This window comes from Eschrichtius robustus, chromosome 9, assembly GCF_028021215.1.
Source record: "Eschrichtius robustus isolate mEscRob2 chromosome 9, mEscRob2.pri, whole genome shotgun sequence".
Classification (NCBI taxonomy): domain Eukaryota; kingdom Metazoa; phylum Chordata; class Mammalia; order Artiodactyla; family Eschrichtiidae; genus Eschrichtius; species Eschrichtius robustus.
This window is the reverse complement of record NC_090832.1, coordinates 33,813,635-33,839,246: the sequence shown is the minus strand read 5'-3', so window position 1 is coordinate 33,839,246 and position 25,612 is coordinate 33,813,635. Positions and strand designations below refer to the sequence as shown.

General features: G+C 33.9%; 1 protein-coding gene across 2 annotated transcripts in view; it reads left to right on the top strand.

Annotated features, from left to right (window-relative positions):
• Positions 1 to 25,612, top strand: part of LAMA2 (laminin subunit alpha 2) — a 623,525-nt gene that overhangs the window by 281,692 nt on the left and 316,221 nt on the right. For both annotated transcript variants that reach the window (XM_068551053.1, XM_068551052.1), the window contains exons 6-10: positions 1,778 to 1,867; positions 3,266 to 3,383; positions 8,730 to 8,908; positions 13,051 to 13,150; positions 22,860 to 23,020. In XM_068551053.1, coding sequence (XP_068407154.1) covers positions 1,778 to 1,867; positions 3,266 to 3,383; positions 8,730 to 8,908; positions 13,051 to 13,150; positions 22,860 to 23,020 — 648 coding nt within the window. The remainder of the gene's footprint in view (positions 1 to 1,777; positions 1,868 to 3,265; positions 3,384 to 8,729; positions 8,909 to 13,050; positions 13,151 to 22,859; positions 23,021 to 25,612) is intronic.

Sequence of the window (25,612 nt, the reverse complement as noted above, 5' to 3'; positions counted from 1 at the left end):
ACCCCTCACATATTTTCTCTTCTCATTACTTAACTTACTCACACCTAACCTCTCCATCATTACAAAATAACTTTTAAAGTTTTATTGTCCCTATGCAACACATGTTGGATGTTTTAGTGCCCTGTATTTCCAAACCTGATATAATTTTACCTTGTCTTATATTTCAGTATATTGTAAATTGTCTTCTGCAAAAGTATCATTATTTTTCACCAATGTTTAGATTCTTCACTTGTTAAAAAAAAGATTTTTAATTATAATTTTGGCATGACTTAAAAATACACACCAAGGAAGACTGAATAATTTTGAAGTGAAATTTAATCTTTCCTGACAGTATATCTATCAAAGAAAAAAAATCAATGGAAATAAATGTGTTCCTTTTATCATCTTTTGCAGAAGGCAGAGAGGGGGTTAGGGTGCACATCTATTACTTATAACTTCATTGTACATGAGCCTTTAAAATAGTGCAGTAAAATTCAACATATAAATATGTTTTTTGAAAGTACTCAAGTTCTGTAAACACTACATATAAATTTAAATATATAAAAATAGTATATTGAATTTTAGCTCCTCTTCATGACGCAGAAATGAAGCATTGCACATTTATATTTAAAGCAAATTTCCCAATTTTAAAAACATCTACAAAACTACTGTATCAGCTTTCTGAGCAACTATTCCTGTTTGTATCTGTATTATAAGGTGATGAAGTTAGTGAAAAGCAGACTTTTTTATGTCTAAACTAAACCTAAACTTCCTTGCAAGTTACAATAGTGTGAGGTCTAAGTATATCAAGTAAGATAAAGTAACAAAAATATTATAAAAGATACTATACGTAAATAGCAAAAACAAACAAAAAGAATTTTAAAAAGAAGTAAAGAAAAGAAGTAAATTGGAAAAGGGAATTTGTAGTCAGGGAACTTTGTGTCCACCTACTTATTCTCACTAAATGTGTGGGTTTTTTTTTTTTTTAGTGTAAATAACTGGAATAATAGAACTATCTACCATAAGTTGGTTATTTGGATTCCGTAAGGTAATATGAAGTACTCTCACAACTATAAAATGCTATATACAAATTAAGTAAAATTTTAAAATAGTCCTGTTCTGTAATTACAAATAATCTTTTAAAAATAGCTGAGTAGATGAAAATAATTAGAAACAGTCCTGTTAACTCAGATAGGAAAGTAATTGCATGGACATTTTAACATAATAATGAAAAAAAAGTGTTCTGCACATCTAGTTTACTTCTCACATTATGTTAAATCAATCTTATAATTAATTTTCATTTTCTTCTTGATATGGTTAAGAAATGTGTTGTTATGAGCACTATTTCCCTAAATTTGTTGATTCTTTTCAAATCCATCAAGTAAAACAGCCTGCGTATGATTCATGAACACCGATGTTCCTATAATGATAATGAAAGAGGTTTTCTTTCTTTCAACTTTTATGAAGAATTAATGCCCTTGCTCCCCCGCCCCATAACAATTTGCTCTCAATAATAAATACTCCAGCATGGACTATTTGTACTGTGCAGTCCTTTGTACTGTCTGTAAGAAAGAAATTTCTAAAATGCCCACCTAACGTAAATTAGAGGCTTTCTGTCCCTGGGCTATGATTTCAATGTGAGGAGTTACTGGATATTTTTGTGAACCTTCTGTTGTTCTCTAGTGCTTCAAACTGAGGATACAAGCAGAAGGCCAAGCTTTTAACTGAATGTTCCCTTTTGTTGCTTTCACCTTGCAGTAGTCTTAATAGGATTTCTCTCTGGATTGCTTTTTTGCAGTATTACTACTCGGTCAAGGATATTTCGGTTGGAGGGATGTGCATCTGCTATGGTCATGCCAGGGCTTGTCCACTTGATCCAGTGACAAATGTATGTATATTTATAGGATGCTTAGGTAAAATGGAGCTCTGAACTGTAAAATGCTTCATGAGAAGCTTTGCTGACAGGGACGCTGTGAATGGGTATCAGGTCCCCACTTAACAGAAAGCCATGCCAGGGTGAAATAGAGCTGGCAGGTAGGATGATAGACTTTGAAGGCAGCCATCACAGTATCAGAAAACAGATTAGTTTTCTTCCAAAAAGGCTCCAAACTGGTCTATATATTTTGAAACCTTTCTAGCTATGACAGCCTGCTCTATGATTTAGCTTTAGAGAATGCCTGTCATTAATCAACCTGACCGTTTCTTTTAAGAATTTTCATCAAAAAAATTAATGCAAACAAATGAAAAATGTACATGGAAGTAAATCTAAATGGCCATGGAACCAGAGGCTGAGGTAGGACAGGGGCAGTAAGGAGTAGGGTGGAAGAGAGTATTCAATAGAGTTTGAAACCGCCAGGTCAGAAAATGCTGGAATGGTTTTGGGTTGAATTTTTCATTAATGACAATGGACTAAATGAACATAACCTAAAAAAGAAGATGAATGAGCATCTGTTTTTCTCAGTCATAAATAAACTGATGAAATAGAAAATCATCCACTTTATAGTGTATGGAAGAAATATATTCAATAGTAAGATCAGTGAATGTAGCTACCTATGTAAAGATTTTTTTCCTACTAAAACTGTAATGCAAATGGTATTTCTCAAATAGTATTAGTTTTCTGACTAATGCATCATAGTATTACCTCCTCGGGAAGATTCAAACCCCTGGCATATTTTTCTGGGCAAGGCTGTTGTCCTGCTTTCTTCAGGGTGTGGGCACTGTCTATCAGGGGTATTGATGAGCAGTATTTCCCAAGCTTTGAGAGCCCACACAGCAGCTTTGGAGGGCCAGTTCCATGTGATGAAATAAGACTGTACTCAGAACACACACAGACAGGAGATTCAGGCTTGGGGTATTAGATTTCTATTCTATCCATGCCCCTCCATGCCTAGGAATCTACTCTTTCCCCTCTTCCTACACCTAATGTTGATTGTACTTTGAGGGAATCCTTAAAATGGATACATCCCACCCAGAAGACCTGTGGATCTCAGGAATCAGAGAAGGGATTCTAGTCTTCTAGACTACTCCCAGCTGGGCCTCTTCTCTCTTCTATGTCTGAGCCCAGTGATTCCAGAGCCAGCCTGGATCTCCCTCCCTAAGCTGATGTCGATCAAATATACCCACTCCCAAGGCTGGCACCTCTTCCTTCCCAGACTGATGGGAGTTTTAGATTTTGGTACATAGTCTTGATGTTTTCTTTTCTCTTCATTCTACCTTTCAGGGGAAGTCCCTCATTTATGGTTCCAAAGAATGCTAAAAGTATGCTTTTTCCCCATTTTTTGACTAGAAATCCCGCTGTGAATGTGAGCATAACACGTGTGGTGATAGCTGTGATCAGTGCTGTCCTGGATTTCATCAGAAACCGTGGAGAGCAGGCACTTTTCTGACCAAAACTGAATGTGAAGGTATGTTCCTGAAAAGCCAGCACCACGGGTAATTCTTCCTTTCCTGGGGCACAGGTGATATAAACATGTGCACATATTTCCAGTTCATATGTTTTATCCAAGACAGTAGCTGGTAAGCTCTTTTACCCTCCTGTTTTAGAGTTTTCAAGGTTTTTTTTTTTAATTTGACAAATATTTACCAAGCACCCACGAATTTACCACTGTGTGAAAATAATGAAAAATAGATAAAAGCATAGTATATACTTACTGTCATCAGGGGTGAATCTGAAGCTTATAGCATAATATATATATAGAAATGTAAGTAAACATTCAGTAAAACCTACAGGGTATAGAGATTACCCTTCTAAACACGTATGTTTATAAAATGGTTCTGAAACCAGTATAGCTCCAGATCCTTCAGCCTGTTCCCTTTGTAGTTCCTCCCCTAAATAGCTTAGGTAAATAGTAAATAGCTTTTGAATACCCATCATCTAATAAATGGAGAAAAACCAGAGGGGAGAGATCATACCCTACAGGTTAGAGCCAGTTTATTATCTGGGAAAGAAAGGACTCTGATTCATTAGTTATACTTATTAAAGGGTAGTGTTTGGGGGCAGTAGCTGGGAAGAATAGGAGAGTAAAACGTAACAGAGAGAAGGCAGAAAATCAAATTTGTGCAGAAAGAATATTTATTTTAATAATAAGCATTAATATTTTAAATGTGTGGTTTCACATTAATAACAGTATAAAATGCTACTATTAGAAATGGTATCAGTGACAATCAGTAGCATAAACTATGCTATAGTAATTTTTGGGCAGTGACAACCAAGAAAAAGCCAGTAATGAAAAATCGTAAAACAACTGGCTATGCAAACATTTGCCAACAAATACTCATTTATACTTTAATATTATCCCTTTTGAAGTTTCTCCTGAAGGGAAATACCCAAGAAAGGTAGCGGATGGCTTTGTAGCCTAATATTGCCTACTGTCCCAACACAGTGACAGGGAAGCTAGAGAAACGTCTGTTTCTGGAGATCTGTTCAGGCCAAGATGAGACCTAAAAACAAAGACTTCTGCTGAACTATAAATCCGCACTAGCCAGAAAGCCCAATTCAATTGAATTCAAATATTAATATTTTAGTGAATCAGTCCTGATCACATTTTTTCGGTTCAATAGGTGTATGTGGTCACCAAAACAGGCTTGGTAGACATTTTAAACCAATACCAACCTTATATATTTATTGAATAAAAATATTTATCATGTATCATGTGTCAGACAAGATAGGTCCTTAAAATTATTGAATTGTAACAGACTTTAATCATAAAATATTCCCCAAACATAAAATACATTTTCTTTTCAGTTTAAGATTCTGCCTATCCTATCAATGTCTTGAGTCCCTTCATTTTCTGCACATATCTCTTTTGCTTTTTGATTTGTGTCTGCGTGTTTGTGAAGATATTTTGGTTTAGAAATCACTCATTGTTACTGAGATGTATCTGAGAGAATGGGCCACCACTACCCAGTGTTGTAAGGGAGGGTATCAGATGCCCAGCCCTTGTTTTTTATCATCCACCCCCAACCCCATTCCTGACGATCCCTCAGGATCTCCACAGCTTCTCCCAACAAGAGTAGACATTCACTCCTAAGACTGAATTTAAGTTAAATGACACCATGAATATCTCTTCTCAAACTTCCTTAAATTTGATTAATTTCTCTTCTGCTTGTGGAATATCAGCAGTCACACGTGGAACTTTTGAGCATTTGAGGGTAGGGATTCTTCCTGTTGTCTCTGACATTCTATCACAAAGTTATCATGATGTAACGTTAAGTGGATCTGCAGAATCCTTTAACGCTCTCCACTTGTGTATATGTGTTTAAACAAGGAAACAGAAAGGATGGATCAGACTTATTAGCAACAGGGATGGACAAAGCAACACAGAAGGAAATTTCCACTTGCTGCTATATACATTTTTATAAAATAGTGTTATTATAAAACAGTTTTATCTTTCTTTGTGGAAGAGATGGGAGGTTGTATTTCCAAACTGAAAAAATAATTTTTTTTTTGAAATCCACAAATTAAATATAAGGGTCTTAACCATAAATCCTTGTATAAATATTGTGCTTTTGGCAATGTATACATTCGTAAAAGCTTATATGAAAATTTTATTTTCCAAGTTGAATTATGTTCCAATCACCTCTTAATATTTAGAAAAATCCTTCTGCAACATGACAAATCCCTTTATATAATGAACAACTGCCTTCTAATTCATTTGAATTTAATTTCGACTTTTATCAATCTAGCTTGTTTGAGGCAGATTATATCTCTAAAGTGCAAAGGATATGTATTCCATTGCTAAGCCTGTACTAACAGACAGTTTCTATCATGTGTCTTGAACATTCTGTGAAATAACAAACTGCTGATGACAGAGTGAAAAATGGCTCTTTGTGAGTAGATACTATCCATGTCCTCTAAGGCTATAGATGAAAGCTGTGCAGGCCCAGGACCTTTAAACAGCAGCCAAGGCTGTAGGAAAGGGCCCTCATACATGGAGTGTGAAAAGGACTGCTCCTCAGGCATCAGTCTTTACCTGCATTAACTATGGTTATAAGTGCAGTCAGCAATACTAGTTCTAAATAATGTGAGAATAAATTTGTATTCCTCTGTATTTCCCTCTAGTTGTACTTGTAGCAGAAATCTTGACTATTTTTTGCAATACATTTTTACAAGATTTTTGAGAATTCTTGCACATTGTCCTAAAGATATAAAACTGCTTATGATCCCTAGTGATTTATATTTGTGACTACATGTCCCCTAGAATACATTTTGAAAACTCTCCATTAATATAGCAAGAGTACTATATCTTAAATCAAAAGCCAAGAAGCTGAAGAAGATATTTGCAACAAACAAGAAAAGGAGATAATATCCTTACTGTATGAAGAGATCTTCCATAGCAATAAGAAAGAAATTCAAAAAACCTGTTAAAAATGAGCAAAGATCAAAACAGACATTTCTCAGGAAAAAAATATGACATAACCATATAAAGAAATTATCCCACTTATTTATAATTAAGGAAGTATCCATTAAAACAATAAAAGTACTTTTTTTTTTAACTTACCAAAGTGTTCATTCATTCACTCAACATATGTTTGAATGCTCACCGAATAGAAAATGTTGGTAATACACAGTTTTGGTGAGGCCGTGGGGAAACAGTTTTATGCTATCTATCGGAGGGAGAGTAATCTGACATAGCATTTGCAGAGGGAATTTTTTCAAGTTAATTAAAATTAGAATTTCCCATGCCCCTTGACTAGAAATTGCACTTGCAGGAATTTAATCTGTAGATGGACTTGGATAGCTGTACAGGACATTTTATGATCCTTGTCTTTAGTACCCAGTTGCTAATACCACTGCTACTGACATTTACAGGGCTGAGTATTTACTGTCTCAGGCGTTCTGCTAGATGATCTGCATTCTCGCCACAACCTAAGAGTTAAGTACTAAAATGATGCTAAGGCTTGAACTGTCTCCTCAAAGCCACTCAGCTGGCAAGTGGGGAGCCGTCTAACACCAGACCCCCACTCCTACCCCCACCTCCATTGTCCTCCTGGTAGGTACTCAGTGTTATAAAGGAGGAATCTGGAAACAATGTAACTGCCCACTATTAGGCATCTAATTAATCAAGAAGTACCCAGTGTAGCCTTAGGGAAAACATAATACTAATAGAGAAGGAGCCATGCTATTTACTGTTAGTAAAAAAGATAGTTCAGAACAGTATATAAATGTCCCCTTTTGTGGAATTAAAAAAAAGATTGAGCTGTGTGCCGCACACAGGCCCGTGCAGGTGCATACACATGCACACATACGCACACACATATAGATGTGGAAATCAGTGCAAGGACACCTAAGAAACTCAACATCTGAGGAAGGACACTGCATAGTATATTTTTTGCCTAGTTCCCATCCTAAAATAAATTCTACCCATTTTTCTAAGCCTTACCCAATTCTTCCTGGGGAAGTAATTTTTTATTCCTCTGAACTCCTGTAATGTGATATGAAAAAGAAAAGGAGGAGAAGAGGAGAAGGGGGCTACGAAAACATAGAGGATGAAGATGAGAGGAAGTGGAACAGGAAAAATCAATTGGGAACTTATTTATAACGCATTATGCTAATGATTTTACATACATTTTAAATATTCCTACCTAGTAATTACTACTGACCGCTTCATGTTTTATATGGAAACTGAGCCTTAGTAAATGAAGTTCCCTACCTCACAGGACTACTAAGGAGTGAAGAGGACACCCAAATCCAAGACTGGCACAAAATAGCGTGATCTCACCACTGAGCAAACCAGCTCTCATCTTGTCCTGATACCTTGGCACTTATCGTACAGCTTTTTCTTATCAGATAACTTGAAGGGATTGTGGTAGTGGTTAGCCCTGCAGACTCTGGAGCCTGACTTCAGAGTTTGGCTTACAATACTGAGTTGGTGAACTTCTACTAGTTACTTCACTTCTCTTTGCTTGAGGTTCCTAATATATGAAAAGAGGTTAATGGAGTCCGTAAGTCACAAAACTATTTGAGAATTAAAATCAGTGGTAATAAATATAAAACATTTAGAACAGAATGTGGCATATAAAAAAATCCGTAAGTTTTAGTTATGATTAGTAGTAAAAGAAAGGAATAACATTTGACTCTTGAACAACATGGATTTGAACTGCAGGGGTCCACTTATAGGCGGATTTCTTTCACTAAATGCAGACAACAGTGCTACAGTACTACACAATCCGTGGTTGGTTGAATTGGGGGATGAGAAACCAAGGACAGAGAGGGCTGACTGCAAAGTTATACTCTAATTTTCCATTGCGCAGAGGATTGGTGCCCTTAACTCCTGCATTATTCAAGGGTCAAATGTATATACTAAGCATCCTTTTTACCTGTAGTATCTAACACAGAGGTTCACATAGAATAATTATTCATTACAGATTACATGGATGTTAATCATTCAGTACCATACTTCAGTAATTTGTTTGTCATAATAGGAAATTGTAGGGTGAATTATATGAAATATCAGTTTTATAAGATAAAATCAGTCAAATATTGGCAATTTCATATGCTTCAGCTTAATTTATGTTTTAACTATTTCAAGTTCCATTAAAACATGCAAATTTATTAATATCTCTAATAAATCCAAGTACTTTCTAGATACCTTTGTATTGATTATATATATATATATATATATATATATATATATAATGTAATATAATTTTCCATATGGTATAAAAATCTCTTATGTAACAAAATATTACTTTTAAATATATCTGAAATCTGAAATTAATGTTTATAAATTTATTTTTCCCTAATGCAGCCTGCAATTGTCATGGGAAAGCTGAAGAATGTTATTATGATGAAAATGTTGCCAGAAGAAATCTGAGTTTAAATATACATGGAAAGTACATTGGAGGGGGTGTGTGCATTAATTGTACTCGAAACACTGCTGGTATAAATTGTGAGACATGCATTGATGGTTTCTTCAGACCCAAAGGGGTAAAGTATGCTTTTTCTTTCATTAAGTGTTATTTTGGCTTTTTCAGACAGAGATGTATTATAGGGAAAAATAATTTTGATAGCTTCTCTAAATAGCTGGACTTCAAATTCTCAAAGGTGACTAGAAATATTTCATAGTAGAAACTGTATAAATCTTTCAGGATGTGATATAAAATATTTCCATCTCTCCAGAAAGTCCCATTGTGTCTCATTCCAGTCAATCACCACCCCTAGGCAAACTCTGTTCTGATTTTTAGAGCATAAATTAGTTTTGCCTCTTAGTGAATTTCCTAAAAATGAAATCATAAAGTACATAAAATTTTTGGTCTTCCTTTCACTCAATTTAACATGTTAAGATTTATTCATGTTGTACACATCAGTAGTTATTTCTTTTTAAAAAAATATTGCTAAGGAGTAGTCCTTTGCATGAACATATCTTAATTTTTAATCCATTCTCCTGTTGGTGGATATTTGGGTCATTTCCAGTTTTTGGTTAGCTCCTATAAAACAATTTTATATGAGTCTTTTTGTGGGCATGTGTTATTAACCTTGTGTAAATACCTAGGAGTAGAGTACTTGTTTCATAGGATAGATACATGTTTGACTTTATAAGATACTGCCAACATTTTGTCAAGTTAGTAATACTGTTTTACATGTTCACCAGAAATGTATGTAAATTCTAGTTCTTCCATATTATCTCTATTATTTGGTCTTGACTATCTTTTTGAATTAGCCATTCTAGTGGATGTGGGTGTAGTAGGTATGGCAAGTGGGTACTAGGCAATCACTAAGTCGTTCCCATCAATGCTTAGTGCTACAGCAGATCTTCTATTATGAATTTACAGCAGATCCCATGGATTAAATTCTTATTTTAAGTGTTTATTGGCTATTCCTATATTTTCTTTTGTGAAGTATTTCTTCAAGTCAAGAAATTGTTCTTTTTTATTCTAGAAACGTTATAATTTTAACTTTTAGGGCTATGGCCCATCTCAAGTTAATCTTTGTGTAGGGTATGAAATAATGATTGAGATCTATGTGGTTCATCTGTTGTTCCAGCACCATTTTTGGAAAAATACTTTCTTTTTCTCTTTTAAATTGTTTTGAGGCATTTTTTGAAAATCAGTTGATCTTTTGGGTCAACATCTGGAGCCCCAGTTCTGTTCCATGGACTTATTTGTCCATCTTTGTGGTAATGGCACACTATCTTGATGACTTTAGCTTTAATAAAACTAGAATTCAGAGACATATGTGCACTAACTTTATTCTTCCTTTTGAAGATTGTTTTGGCTATAGTAGTTTCTTTACATTTCCATACAAATTTTAGAATCAACTTCTCAATGACAGAAATATTAGTTGGGATTGTTGTACAGAATCTAAATGCAAATATGGAGAGAACTAACACTTTAACAATACTGAGTCTTCCAGTCAATGAATATAGTATGTCTCTTCACTTATTTCTATCTTCTTTAATTATTCATATCAGTGTTTTCAGTGTAGAGATCTTGCATGTCTTTTGTTAATTTTGTATAATTTCCTTCTGCCTGAAGAACTTCCTGTAGCTTTTTTTTTTAATAGGGCAAGAATTGATGGTGACAGTTTCTCTCAGGTTTATTTCATCTGAAAATGTCTTTATTCTACCCTTATTACTGAAGTATATTTTTATTACATGGAGAGCGATGTTTGTTTTTCTTTCAGTACTTTAAAGATATGGTATTTTCTTGGGCTTCCCTGGTGGCGCAGTGGTTAAGAATCTACCTGCCAATGCAGGAGACACGGGTTTGAGCCCTGGGCTGGGAAGATCCCACAGGCCTCGGAGCTACTAAGCCCGTGAGCCACAACTACTGAAGCCCACATGCCTAGAGCCCGTGCTCTGCAACAAGAGAAGCCACCGCAATGAGAAGCCTGTGCACCACAAGGAAGAGTAGCCCCTGCTCACCACGACTAGAGAAAAGCCTGCATGCAGCAATGGAGACCCAACACAAACAAAAATAAAATAAATAAATAAATTTATTAAAAAAATAAAGCTACGGTATTTTCTGGATTTCACTTATTCTAATGAGAAGGCAGCCATCATTTGCATTTTTTTTCTTCTATATATAATGTGTCTTTAATTCTCTGACTGGTTTCAAAATATCCTCTTTTTATTTGCCTTTTAGCAGCCAAAACATGTATTGGCAAACTATGACCTCTAGATCAAATTTGGCCCATGGCCTATATCTATATGGCCTGCAAACAAATAATTTTTGTTTTACATTTGTAAAAGTTTGTTAAAAGAAAAAAAAAGAAAGAGGCGGAGGAGAAGGAGGGGAGGAGAAAAAGGAGAGGAAGGGAAAGGAGATGGAGAGAAAATGAAAAGAACGACAAAAAAATTAAGAAAAAGAAAAAGAAGAACAAGATGAACAAGAACTAGGTGAAAGAGGAGGAGGAGAGAAGGAGGAGGAAGAGAAGAAGCAAACCTTATGTGCCTTACAAAGCCTACAATTTTATTTACAGAAAAATTTTTCCAATCTCAGAATTGGACCATGTGTGTCTAAATGTGGCTCATCATTGGAATCATAAATCATATTTATAAGAGCTAAGAATTTATCCTAAGGAAATTTATTGCTGTATGCACACAGAGAGTTTTGTTTTGTTTTTTTTCATCTCTTGGTTAGAAAGCCCTTCTCCCAATTCCACTCTCAAATTGCTACTCATACTTCAAGCTCCAGTCTAAACGTCCCTTTTTCTGTGAAGCATTGCTTGACTTCATTGTGTTATTACTCTCTCTTCTTTTGCCCCAGAACGCTCTGCTTGTGTGTCTATTTTATCACTTTGCACATTCTATTTAATCAATATCTTTCAAGTCTGCTATTCCTGTAAGCTTCTTTAAGGCAGAAATCAGGCCTTATCTGTGCTTTGCACAGTCCTTACTTCATAATAGGAAGTGAATGAATGGGTCTTAAACAAATGATGATTTTGAAACTGATCTGTGGATATAGTTGATTGAATTCTATCAGACATGTAAATATTTCTCTACTTGTGAAACTTTGACTTATATTAGCGAACAGGTTTTCATTTATCAATTAAACCTAGATATATACATATATAAAACTGTATTTTATGGGAGAAACATATATATATACTTATATACACAATTTTTTATATATATTCAGAGTATTTTAGTATTTCCTAGGCAAAGAATTTGTTTTTTTTTTGTTCTTATCCTATTGCATCTTGAAAATAAATGTTGTATATTTGGTACATTAGCCCGGTCTAGGTGTGTTTAATTAAAATATTCTCACATTAAAAACTACTAGTTGTATTGTGTATTTAATGTATGTGAGGAATCTTATGAGATGCTTTATATGTTATTCCTCTTAATTTTAATTTAACAACATCACTAAAGTTTCTACTATTATCCTCATATTATCAGGAAGTAAATAAATTGCAGGAGGCCACATAGCCAGTAAGTGGACACAGTGGGATATGAGCTCAAGCCTTCCTAATTACAGAGCCTACATTGTTTCCCCCCAGATTATGCTGCCTCATGAGAAAGTCAAATTTTTAACGTAAATATTTAACATCTTTTTCAAGCACCAAATATAAATTTCTATTTAATTAGCTATATCACGATCAATGTAAAAAGTTTTTGAAAAATTAATTTGGGGAAAAATTACTAATTTTGAACTATGTTGTAATAAAATAGTAAGGAAGATTTTATTATGGAATGTATATTTCTCTAATATTCTAATGTTCTCTATATAAGCAAACATTGTTCTTTTTGTTTGTAATAATAATGATACTGTGATTATAAAAGAAAGAGATGCATACTGAAATGTGTAGGGATTAAAAGACTCTTTATTTGGGATTTTCTTTAAAAACTTCAGCAAAGAATAAAACGTGATGAATCATATAGCAAAATCTTGATAATTGTTGAATCTAGGTAACAAATATTTAGTAGTTTATTATACTATCCTCTTTATTTCTGTGTATCCACTTAGATGAAACGGATTTTAGAAAATGCAAACAGATAATAAAGAAAATTTCTTATATTATCATTTTCTAAATATAATTTATTATTATTTATTATTAAAATTTGCTTTAAAGGCTTGCTGACTGAAAAATTTAGTGTTTTTAAAACAGAATTTTAATATTTTTGTTAGATATCTCCAAATTATCCAAGACCATGCCAGCCATGCCATTGTGACCCAGTTGGTTCCTTAAATGAAGTCTGTGTCAAGGATGAAAAACGTGCTCAACGAGGTGAGAGCTATAGTAGAAGGCCGTTGTTCTGATGAAAGGACAACTAAAGCCAAGTGTGATTATTTTCAGAAGAACATGTTGCAGTAAATTTCATTCATGTAATAAATTTTTTCTTTTTTTTTTTTTTTTTTTGGCTACGTTGGGTCTTTGTTGCTGCGTGCGGGCTTTTTTTCTAGTTGCAGTGAGTGGGGCTATTTGTTGTGGTGCACAGTCTTCTCATTGCGGTGGCTTCTGTTGTGGAGCACAGGCTCTAGGTGCGCGGGCTTCAGTAGTTGAAGCATCCAGGCTCAGTAGTTGTGGCACGTGGGCCCCAGAGCACGTGGGCTCAGTATAAATTTATTCTTATAGCTATCAATGTCCCCTACAGGAAGTAGTTTTTAATTCATCTCAATAATTATGTTTATGTTTAATTATACTTTAAAAGCAAGAAGAGTTGAATCATTTGTTTTGCATTAGTATACATGTGTATATATATATATATATACACATATATACATATTTACATATCTATCTATATATATCTTCTAGTCAATTATAAATCTGTGGTGTATGTAATTTTTTGATGTCTTGTTATTTATTATATTGCTTTGTAGCATGTATGATTTCTAGGGTGAAATGACAGTGTTCATTGAGGGATGTGTGTGCTACAATGGGAAGAGCAAATAGATGAGATCACAGACTGAGATGTAGTTAATAATACAGAAAGCGAGAAGTCTACATAAAGGGCTGTAAAAGGCAGTAGGAATGAGTTAATGAAGGGAAAGAGGCTGACGTTAATTTAAGACAAAACCTTCTTTGAGGATTGAAATTCATGATGAACTCCAAATGTTAAGGAATCAAATGCCAAATTAACTCTTTGATGTAAAATGTTTAGGAGCTACTTCCAGGAAAGTTGCTTGCCAAAGTAGAAAATTCATAGAATATATCTGGAACTGTTTCTTTATATTTCTAAGACTGGATTCTTCTCTTCTATGGAAAGACTAAAATAAATCATGGCTATGCTATAGGCTTTTTCCCCGAAAGACCTTCTATTTAAAAGACTGGCAATATTTCTTTGGCACAGTTTAGCTTACCTGCTTTCTTTACAAAACTATTTGATTATCTGTTTAAGCCTTACAGTCTTAAATCTTAAAAGATTAAAAAATGATTATTTAAAAACTCAAATGGTGAATTATTGATGTCACTTTTCATTTTATGGTCCCTTATCTTTTTATGGTAGCAACTAAATCACATTATTTTGAGCAATGTAATTTAATTTTATCCCCTGAGTTTAAAATGGTAGGTATTTTGTTGTTGAAAAAAGTGATTGAAAAAATAGAAAAGTAGAAGAATCAGTATTCAATACAGTGGTAATTCAGCATAGTACTATTATTAACATTTGTGTGTTAACTTTACATGATGAATTTTTCCGCATATCCATTCATTTCTGTGAAATCTGGTTTTAGCTCCTGAATACAGTACTCAACTTTGAATAGATATTAAGATTGTTTCTAAATTTTGTATATTTTAACCAATGCTTTAATGAAGATTTCTGGATATAAATATTTTTCAATTATTTTTTTCCTCTGTGCTCTGTCTAAATTCTTTTTTCCAAATTGTGGTATAGTTGATGGACAATATTATATGTTACAGTTGTACAAAATAGTGATTTTTCAATTATTATAAAAACAACACATGGTCAAATAAAATTTTAACAGTAGGGAAGGGAATAAAATAAACAGCAAAGTGTCCTCTTCAACTTATTCACCCCTAGTCTCATTTCCAAATTTAATCACACTGATCCTTTCTTCCTATTAAGTTCTTTTGGAAGAACTTATCTTTCAAACGATATCTGAATAATATTCTTAGTATTTTTCATCACCATTAAATATTGCCTATTGACTGTCCATCTTGGAACACAAACATTTCATTCATATCACCTTCTTCCTTCTTTCTACCATTCATATCTTTTTATCATTTTTTTCTTCTATGGTATTTTTAGCATGTTAAATAAAAAGTTTCAATTCCTATTTTTTGATTTATTAAAGTTGGACTTTATCCCTTGAGGTCATACTACACAAACTGAGAAAAAGACCATCCTTACATGCTCCCCTTATCTTCAACCTACTTGACAAAGTCTGTCAATTGCATCTTCACCTTTTCAAAAATTGTTTAGAGATATTTGGTTCCAGGCCAATAATTAATTTTTCTAATTTTAAATTGAAAGCAATAATCAATATTTGTAATATTATAATTAGATCTATTTTATTCAATATGGGCTTGAGTTGAATAATTAGACATATAACCGTGCTACATTTTTCTCTTCCTGTTTAGTCTGATGATCTCTTTAGGAAACAGTCTCAGATGTAGTCTAATGATTTGGATTTCTTAGTCAGAATGAATGACCAGATCGTGAGAAATGATGTTCACTATCTCATTGGCATTAACCTGATTACTAGAGAAAACCAAATATTTTGTGTGTGAATTTTCTGTTTCCTTAATTTTCTTTTTGGTGTAAGGTGGGTTTTTTTCCTCCATAGATTTGTAAGAGCTCTAATAGTATGTCATATTTGTTATGAACAGTTTCTAGATTTTGTGTCTCATTATTATAGATAAGAATTTTTAATGTATATAATTTAAAAATTTTTATATAATCTATGAAAATTCAGAAAACCCACTTTAGCTATAATAATGACATTATGCTAAGATTATTATGCATAGTAATATTTTTCTATTGCATTTCTTACATGCCTTTATAATCCTAAAATTCTTATCTACTCCAAGTTTAGATAAATTGTTTACTTCTTTAGTTTTTATTTCCTTTTATTCTTCCAGTTTTATTGAAATATAATTGACATACAACACTGTTTGAGGTGTTCAGTATAATGATTTGACTTTCATACTTCATGAAATGGTGACCACAATAAGTTTAGTGAATGTTCATCATCTCGTATAGATACAAAATAAAAGAAAAAGGAAAAAATTTTTCCTTGTGATGAGAACTCTTAGGATCTACTCTGTTAACAACTTTCATGTATAACATACAGCAGAGTTCATTATATTAATCATGTTGTACATTACATCCCTTGTACTTATTTATCTTATAACTGGAAGTTTGTACCTTTGACCACTTTCATCTTGACCACTTGATTTCTTTTTATGATACTTAATTCTTTAATCCATCTGAAATTTATTTTGGTATATTTTATGAGAAAAGTTTCTAACTGCATTTTGTTTTTCTAATAGTCTCTTTTAATTCACCTATATTTAATATTTTTTTGGTTCTGTAAACATATTAAATACAGTCCCCCCTTATCCCTGGGGGTATGTTTCAAGATTCCCAGTGGATGCCTGAAACTGCAGATGGTACCAAACCCTGCATATACTATGTTTTTTTCCTATACAGACATACCTGTGATAAAGTTTAATTTATAAATCAGACACAGCAAGAGTAACAACAACTAATAATAAAATAAAACAGTTATAGCAATATACTATAATAAAGTTATGTGAATGTGGTCTTTCTCTCTCAAAATATCTTTTTGTACAAATTCCATGCCATTTTCATCTTAACCAAACACTTATCATGCCCTGTGGTCAAAACTTTTACAATTTGAGGTGCAACAGCAAAACTATCACAAATTTCTTTTTCCTTTTTCACAATTTCATAGATAGAAGATTTGTTCTTATGGTAGACCTTAACAACCTCAGCATACAGTTTGTCTTTCTTAAGTTGAAAAATTTCACCTTTTCACTTCAAGGAAGCATTTCGTGGCTTCTCTTTGGCATATCTGAATTGCCAGTATCACTACTCATATTTTGGGGCCATTATTAAGTAAAATAAGGGTTACTTGAACGCAGGCACTGCAAAACCTTGACAGTCAATCTGAAAACCAATATGGCTACTAAGTGACCAGTGGGATGAGATATGCTGCAAAAAGGGATGATTCACATCCTGGGCAGGATAGAGTGGGAGGGTGCAAGATTTCATCACTGTACTCAGAATGGTACTTGATGTTAAACTAATGAATTGTCTCTTTCTGGAATTTTCCATTTAATATTTTTCGACTGTGTTTGACCACAGGTTAACTGAAACCATAGAAAGTGAAACCGCAGATAAGATAGGACAGCTCTATGTTTATTTTATAATTTGTATCTGTTACTAGTATTCTCTGCTATCTATTTGATTCTGCAGTTTGAGTTTTCTGCTAAGTCTTTATCAGGGCCTTGTTTTCTTGTGTGTTTCATGATTGTGTGTGTGTGTGTGTGTGTCTTTGTGTCTGTGTGTCTGTGTGTGCACATACCTGTGTATTTTCTAGTTTACCCTTTTAGAAGTCTTGAATTTATATGTAAAGTTCTCTGATATGTCCTCCTAACTTGAGTAGTACCTAGAATTTGTCTTTTGTTCCATAAAACCATGCTCCATGCTCTAGACTAGTTAATCAGAATTAGTCAACTTCAGGAAAGACACTGGTTTAAGGACAGGCTTACCACTCTAGAAAGTAATTTTTTTAGTTTCTGATCTCCAAGGGGTTTCTCTATTTCATAACAGCACAACCATTTTATATATCTCTCTCTCTGCTAACTGTCTATCTTTAATTTCATCCTGCATAGTCAAGTGTTCTGAACAAGGAAGTCTTTATGGACATTTACTTCATAATATTTCCAGAAACAAACATTAATAGACATTGTTTATTACTTGCAGTATTTCTGCATTTGGTCTCAAGGTCTGGAGATTTTAACATCAGAAACAAATATTAATTTGGGGGAATGCTTCTGCAACCTTTATTGAACGGCTTTTCCATTTGACTTATACATACGATTTAAAAAAATAAATATATTAATGTTAAACGATACAGGCATACCTCAGAGATATTGCAAGTTCAGTTCCAGACCACTGTAATAAAGCAAGTCACACTAATTTTTGGTTACCCAGTGCATATAAAAGTTATGTTTACACTATACTGTAGTCTCTTAAGTGTGTAATAGCATTATGTTTAAAAACACAGTATCTTAATTAAAAAAATACTTCCTTGCTAAAAAATGCTAACCATCATCTGAGCCTGTAGTGAGTTGCAATTTTTTGCTGGTGGAGGGTCTTGCCTTGATGTCAGTGGCGGCTGACAGATCAGGGTGGTGGCTGCTGAGGGCTGGGATGGCTGCGGCAGTTTCTTGATATAAGACACCAGTGAAGTTTGCCACGTCGATTGATTCTTCCTTTCATGAACGATTTCTCTGTAGCATGTAATGCTATCTGATAGTATTTTACGCACAGTAGAACTTCTTTCAAACTTGGAGTCAATCTTCTTAAACCCTGTGGCTGCTTTATCAACTAAGTTTATGTAATATTTTAAATTCTTTGTTGTCAGTTCAATAGTCTTCACAGCATCTTCACCAGGAGTAGAATCCATCTCAAGGAATCACTTTCTTTGCTCATCCAGAAGAGGCAACTCCTCATTCATTAAAATATAACATGAGATTGTGGCAATCCAGTTCCATCTTCAGGCTCCACTTCTAATTCTATTTCTCTTGCTATTTCCACCACATCTGCAGTGACTTTCTGCACTGAAGTGTTGAACCCTTCAAAGTTATCCTTGAGGGTTGGAATCAGCTCCTTTCCAACTCCTGTTAATGTTGATATTTTGGCCTCTTCCCATGAATCTCAAATGTTCTTAATGGCATCTAGAATGGTGAATCCTTTCCAGAAGGTTTTCAGTTGACTTTGCCCAGATCCATCAGCAGAATCACTGTCTATGGCAGCTGTAGCCTTAGGAAATACATATTTTTAATGATAAGACTTGAAAGTCAAAATTACTTCTTGATCCATGGGCTACAGAATAGATGTTGTGTTAGCAGCACAACATGTGTTAACAACATGAATTTCATTATACATCTCCATCAGAGCTCTTGGGTGACCAGGTTCATTGTCAAGATGATCAGTAATATTTTGAAATGAGTCTTTTTTTTTTGAGCAATAGTTCTCAACAGTGGGCTTAAAATATTCAGTAAACCATCTTGTAAACAGTTGTGCTATCATCCAAGTAGAGTAGATTTAGTATAATTCTTACGGGCCCTGGGATTTTTGGAATGGTAAATGAGCATTGACTTCAACTTAAAGTCATCAGCTGTGTTAGCTCCTAATAAGAGAGTCAGCCTGTCCTTTGAAGATTTGAAGCCAGGTGTTGACTTCTCCTCTCTAGCTATAAAAGTCCTAGATGGCATCTTCTTCCAATAGGTGCCTGTTTCATCTAAACTGAAAATCTGTTGTTCAGTGTCCTCACCTTCACGAATTATCTTAGTTAGATCTTCTGGATAACTTGCTGCACTTGCTGCCTCACCTGACACACTTATGTTATGGAGACGGCTTCTTTCCTTAAGCCTCATGAAACAACTTCTGCTAGCTTCAAACTTCTCTGTAGCTTCCTCACCTCTCTCAGCCTTTATAGAATTGAAGACAGTTAGGGCCTAGCTTTGGATTAGGCTTTGGCTTAAGGGAAGGTTGTGGCTGGTTTGATCTATCCAGACCAATAAAACTTTCTCCATATCAGCAATAAGGCTGTTTCACTTTCTTAACATTTGTGTGTTCACTGGAGTAGCACTCCTAGTTTCCTTCAAGAACTTTTCCTTTGCATTCACAACTTGGCTAACTGGTGAAAGAGGACTAGTGTTAGACCTTATTTTGGCTTTTGACATGCCTTTCTCGCTAAGCTTAATTATTTCTAGCTTTTCATTTAAAGTGAGAGACATGCAACTCTTCCTTTCACTTGAGCACTTAGAGGCCATTGTAGAGTTATTAATTGGCCTAATTTAAATATTGTGTTTGAGGGAACAGGGAGGCCTGAGGAGAGGGAGAGAGATGGGAAATGGCCAGTCTGTGAGCAGTCAGAACACACACAACATTTATAGATTAAGTTTGCTGTTTTATGTGTGTGTGGTTAGTGGTGCCCCAAAACAATTATAATAGTAACATCAAAGCTCTGATCGCAGATCACCATAACAAATATAATAATAATGAAAAAGTTTGAAATATTGGGAGGATTATCCAAATGTGGCACAGAGACACAAAGTAGGCAGATGCTGTGGGAAAAATTGTGCCAATAAATGTGCTCAATGCAGGGTTGCCACAAACCATCAATGTGTAAAAAACAAAATATCTGCAGAGCACAATAAAACAAAGTGAAATAAAATGAGGTATTTATATTACCAAAATAAATTCTACTAGGTCATCATGGAAGGTCCTTTTAATTTACAGTACTTTAGGGTTCAGCTTGGTGATTATTTTATTTAGGATTTTCTCATCTGGATTCATATGTTAACTTGTTCCTGGCTCTGACACACCTGCCAGCTGTGCTACCTTGGCAAATCACTAAATTTCTCTGTGTCTTAATTTCCTCATCTGTAAAGCGGGGAAGATAATAGGGTCTACCTCATATTGTTATTTTGAATGTTAACTCAATTAGCATACGTGTAGTGTGTAAGCAAAGTGTAATGCCTAGCATAAAATAAATGCTATTTAAATATTAGTCGTTATTTTTATTTTGGATTATCTTTGTTAGATTTTTATATCATGTATTCACTAGCTTAATAAACTGAATTACATACCTCTCTGTTTTTTATATGTTCCATAAGAGTTTCAAACTTTGAAAACACTGTAAAAATTAACTGGTACTGAAATATTTTTGTGGGAATTCTTTCATCATTTGTCCTCTTTTGATATCCTTAATTAGCTTTGTCTAAGTTTCCTTTTTTTGCTTCCGTTTCTTTTTGTTTATGTTTCAAATCTACCTTCTTTCCCAGGGTGTTCATTTTGGTTTTTTAAATTTTTTTATAATTACATGAATTAAGTTTTAATTTATTTACATTTTTTAAAATAATGGAATATTTAAGCCTAAAAGTTTGGCTTCAGGTTTTCAACATCCAATGAACATTGCTAAGTTCCTTTCTTACTGCTGTTATATTCTATTTAAAAAACTATTTGATCTGCATTTGAAGTCTTGATTTTCTTTTTAACCTAAGAGTTATTAGGAAGGAATATTTATTAATTTTTAGAGTGGCTGAGTTTTGCATAAAATTCTATCTTCATGTTTGATATTCATAATTAATTTAATCCTAATTTAATGTGGCATTTGTTACAAATATAGAAGTAGCAATTTATGTTAAGAAAATAAGCCTTAAATAATTTCTGCTTTGAGAAATTGAACATTTTTGTGGATTAGTTAATGATAAGCTACAATAAATATTTATATGCCATTTAATATATAATTCAACATTATTAGATTATTCAAATTTTTGTGTTTTGCTTTTTACTAATTTATGTGTAAATATTTAAAGTTGGTAGGTTAATGTCATTCTCAGCCATTGATTTTGGGGCAGTTTTTCTTTGATTTCCAATATCTTTCATTGTCTATATTTTTTTGTACTTCTAATTAGTGCTTATTTGGAGCATAAATATAATAACTTAAATTATGTTTTTATTGTACCTTTAATAATGTAAACAGAGGGCTTGTTCTATTGAATTTATTTTAATTGAATTCTACTTTGGTCCTCATTAATATTACTACAACTGTTTTTAATTTTCTATATGCTTTCCTAATGTATATTTACCTTCTTTTATTTTTAATATTTCTTGTCATTTTGTCTATTTCTTGTGAACATTACATGCACATATTTTTAATCGAAAGAGTAAGACTAACTCACTTATGTATTGTTAGTATGTATGTTTGGCACGCTTTCTGTCATTGTTTTATGTTTTCTCACCATAATGTTTCCTTGCTTTTTTCTCCCTTCTTTTGTTTTTTGAGTGGACTATATTTTACTGATTTGCTCTTATATTTTTCCAGATTTTGAAGGTCAATAACTTGTATTCATTCATGTGGTTTTTTTCTATTTTTCTAATCAAAGACAAGAATAAAAATTGTCTGTTGCATTTCTCTATTTAAAATGAAAAAGCAAATTTAAATGGCTATTATTTCCCTCCTCTATTCCTTTTTATCCCCCAAATATGTATTCCCATGAACACCCTCGATCTCTTTTAAAAATTTACTTTATTGAAGTATAGTTGATTTACAATGTTGTGTAAATCACAGCCAAGTGATTCAGTTATAGATATATATACATTCCTTTTCATGTTCCTTTATATTATGGTTTATCACAGGATATTAAATATAGTTCCCTGTGCTATACAGTAGGACCTTGTTGTTTATCCATTCTCTATATAAATAATTTGCATCTGCTAATCCCAAACTCCCAGTCCATCCTTCCCCCAACCCTCTGTCGCTTGGCAACCACAAATCTGTTCTCTAGGTCTGTGAGTCTGTTTCTGTTTGGTAGATAAATTCATTTATGTCATATTTTAGATTCCACATATACATGATATCATATGATATTTGTCTTTCTCTTTCTGACTTACTTCACTTAGTATGATAATCTCTAGTTGTACCCATGCTGTTGCAGATGGCATTATTTCATTCTTTTTTATGGCTGAGTAATATTCCATTGTATATATGTACCACATCTTCTTTATCCATTCATCTGTCGATGGACATTTAGGTTGAACACCCTTAGTCTTTTTCTTTGTTGTACTTAGTGATGTTGTACTTAGATGATTGTTGTTAGGTTTTTTTTTCAAGTAGTTTATTTTTACGCCCAAGGCACTTTCCCATCTTGTGATAGTCTGAGGGGGGTTATGAGTCAGTTAGAAAATATTGATATGTGTCTCATCTACCATTAGGTCTGGCACCTGGGTCCTGTCATTGCAAACCTGGCTTCAGAGGGGTGAGCTGTGATCGGTGTGCCAGGGGCTACACTGGCTACCCAGACTGCAAACCCTGTAACTGCAGTGGTGCAGGGAGCACAAATGAGGACCCTTGTTTTGGATCCTGTAACTGCAAGGTACGTTGTTTATTCTAGTAATGTCCCGTTGTTTAGAGCAAAGGCCATTTTTCTTGGTTTCTCTCGTATATCTGCAGGCATTAAGCAATTGGAACTTCTGTAAATCTCCATTCTCTATTCTATTGGTGGCATTCCTGTAACTGTCTTTAGAACCAGGTTCACTGCAGCAAGACACATGCCATTTGTCTAAAAACCTACAAATACAGACGATAAGTCACCTTAGGAATGTGTTATTTTATAACAAAAACACGTTTCCCCCACTACCTATCTAGTCTGTTAATTTTAAAATACACAACACTAAAACTAGCAATCCTTTAAATCTACTGTACACTCAAAACTACTTTAGCTTTGTATCTAATTCTGAAAATAATTCTGTCAAGGGTTTTATTCTAGATTTTTAAATAATCTTCTGAATTTGAACCCAGATAGGTCTGAAAATACCATGTTCAAAATCCTCTGTTTAATTACCAAATAATGTGAGAAACCCTAGTGGAATTGATTAAATGCTCAATATTTCCTCCCAAGAGTACTTTCAGAAATACAACTTTATTTGTTGTATACACTCAGATAATAGCTCATCGTGTTAACACCAAGGGATATATTACACCTGCAGCTTATACACATAGGGGAAACATAGAGGCAAGCCCAAGTCTAAAATGATAAAACTGATTTCCTTTAGCTATAGTAATCGGTTCCAAAACGTTCAGATCAGACAGTGTTAGCTATATTAGCTGAGAGAATAAACGCTCCATTGAAAAAGTTAGCATTCCATACTGATGTAAAAATAAATGTTACTTCTTTTTTTTCTTTGTTCTCAAACATAAGTGGAATCTTATTAAGAATCTTGCCTTTATTAATTCATTAGTCTTATCTAGGCAGCTATAAATTATATGCTGATAGTTGTTATATGAGTGTGCATATGTATACAAACGTTAGACCATAAAATAAGTAAATATTAGTATTGATGTTGAGTGTTCATTTATTGGGACAGGAATGTCTGAAATATGAAGCTAAATACTATAATAGTTGTATAATAAGTATATGTTTTATCAAGGATAATTTAGGTACCTATCTTGGACCACTGAAACAATAAAACTCCTGTCTATATAAACAGGCAGAAAGTCTACAGTCCATGGTAAAGAGTTGCCATGTACTGAAATATAGTAAATTAACTAGACTTAGTACCTTTTATTCTAATATTATCAGAAATGAAGACTTACACTTGTAGATCAAGACTGGGGTGGTCTGTGGGTGATCACTTTTTAAAGGACACCACCTCTCTTCATCCTGTATGTCTTTTGGGGCAATCCTAGAGGCTCTTAATGCACCTTCTCTAATATTTACCAAATATGTTTCCTGTGTGTGATTTATTCCTTTTCCAAAACTCCACAGAAATCTCTAACCTTTATCACTTGCTCAAATAAAGGACAGACACAGCTGTGCTTAAAATGGAAGAGAAACCTCCTGAGTCTCTAGAATATAGGAAAACAAACTGGAAAAAAAAGAAAGGGAGCTTCCCTGGTGGCACAGTGGTTAAAAATCCACCTGCCAATGCAGGGGACACGGGTTCGAGCCCTGGTCCGGGAAGATCCCACATGCTGTGGTGCAACTAAGCCTGTGCACCACAACTACTGAGCCTGCACTCTAGAACCTACGAGCCACAATTACTGAGCCCACGTGCCACAACTAATGAAGCCCATGCGCCTAGAGCCCATGCTCCGCAACAAGAGAAGCCACTGCAATGAGAAGCCCGCACACCGCAACGAAGAGTAGCCCCCGCTCGCCCCAACTAGAGGAAACCTGCGCGCAGCAATGAAGACCCAAAGCAGCCAAAAATGAATTTTAAAAAAAAATTTATAAGAAAAAAGAGAAAGGGAATATTGTTACACACATACTATTTATAGAAGGGAGACACCCAGTATTTGGGAGGAAAGAGTAACAAACACATAAAGGAGGCAGACCGCATTCATTTTCCTTGAAAAATATATAGAGAGAGGCTAGAACAGGAGAGTTGTCGCCATTAGCAGAGATCCGAGGGATAGTTCCTCGAGCCACCACCTGCTCTCTGCCTGCCTCAATATTGCACTGAGAGTGATTATAATCCTAATAAGAAAAATGCCTTTACAAAGTCACTTGAAGCTCTACATAGACAATTAAAACACAACAATAAGTAGCAATTAAGAAATCACAAAAGAGAATGAAAAATTAAGTAACTAGCATCATGAAAAGAGTTACCCTTCAAATATGTCATATTTTAAATAGATGACTATAAGTTCTTATAAACTAAATGTTTTTTGGGATAAAAACTTGCAGAAAGCAAGTCTCAGTAGATATCTACATAATTTTAAAAGTCATGAATTATATACATGTTTAACAAAAATATGATTTGACATAGGATTGTCAGCTGATTATTCAAAACAACATATATCAAATGCTACTTAACAAGTAAAACATTATTGAGAAGCTAAGATACTAGAGACTTAAATTCAGGTAAAGTGATATCTATAAAAGCGTTCATCTCCAAAATGTGTATTAACCAGTAAATATTTGCACATTTATTCTTTTTCACTATAATATATAACAGTTTTCCAT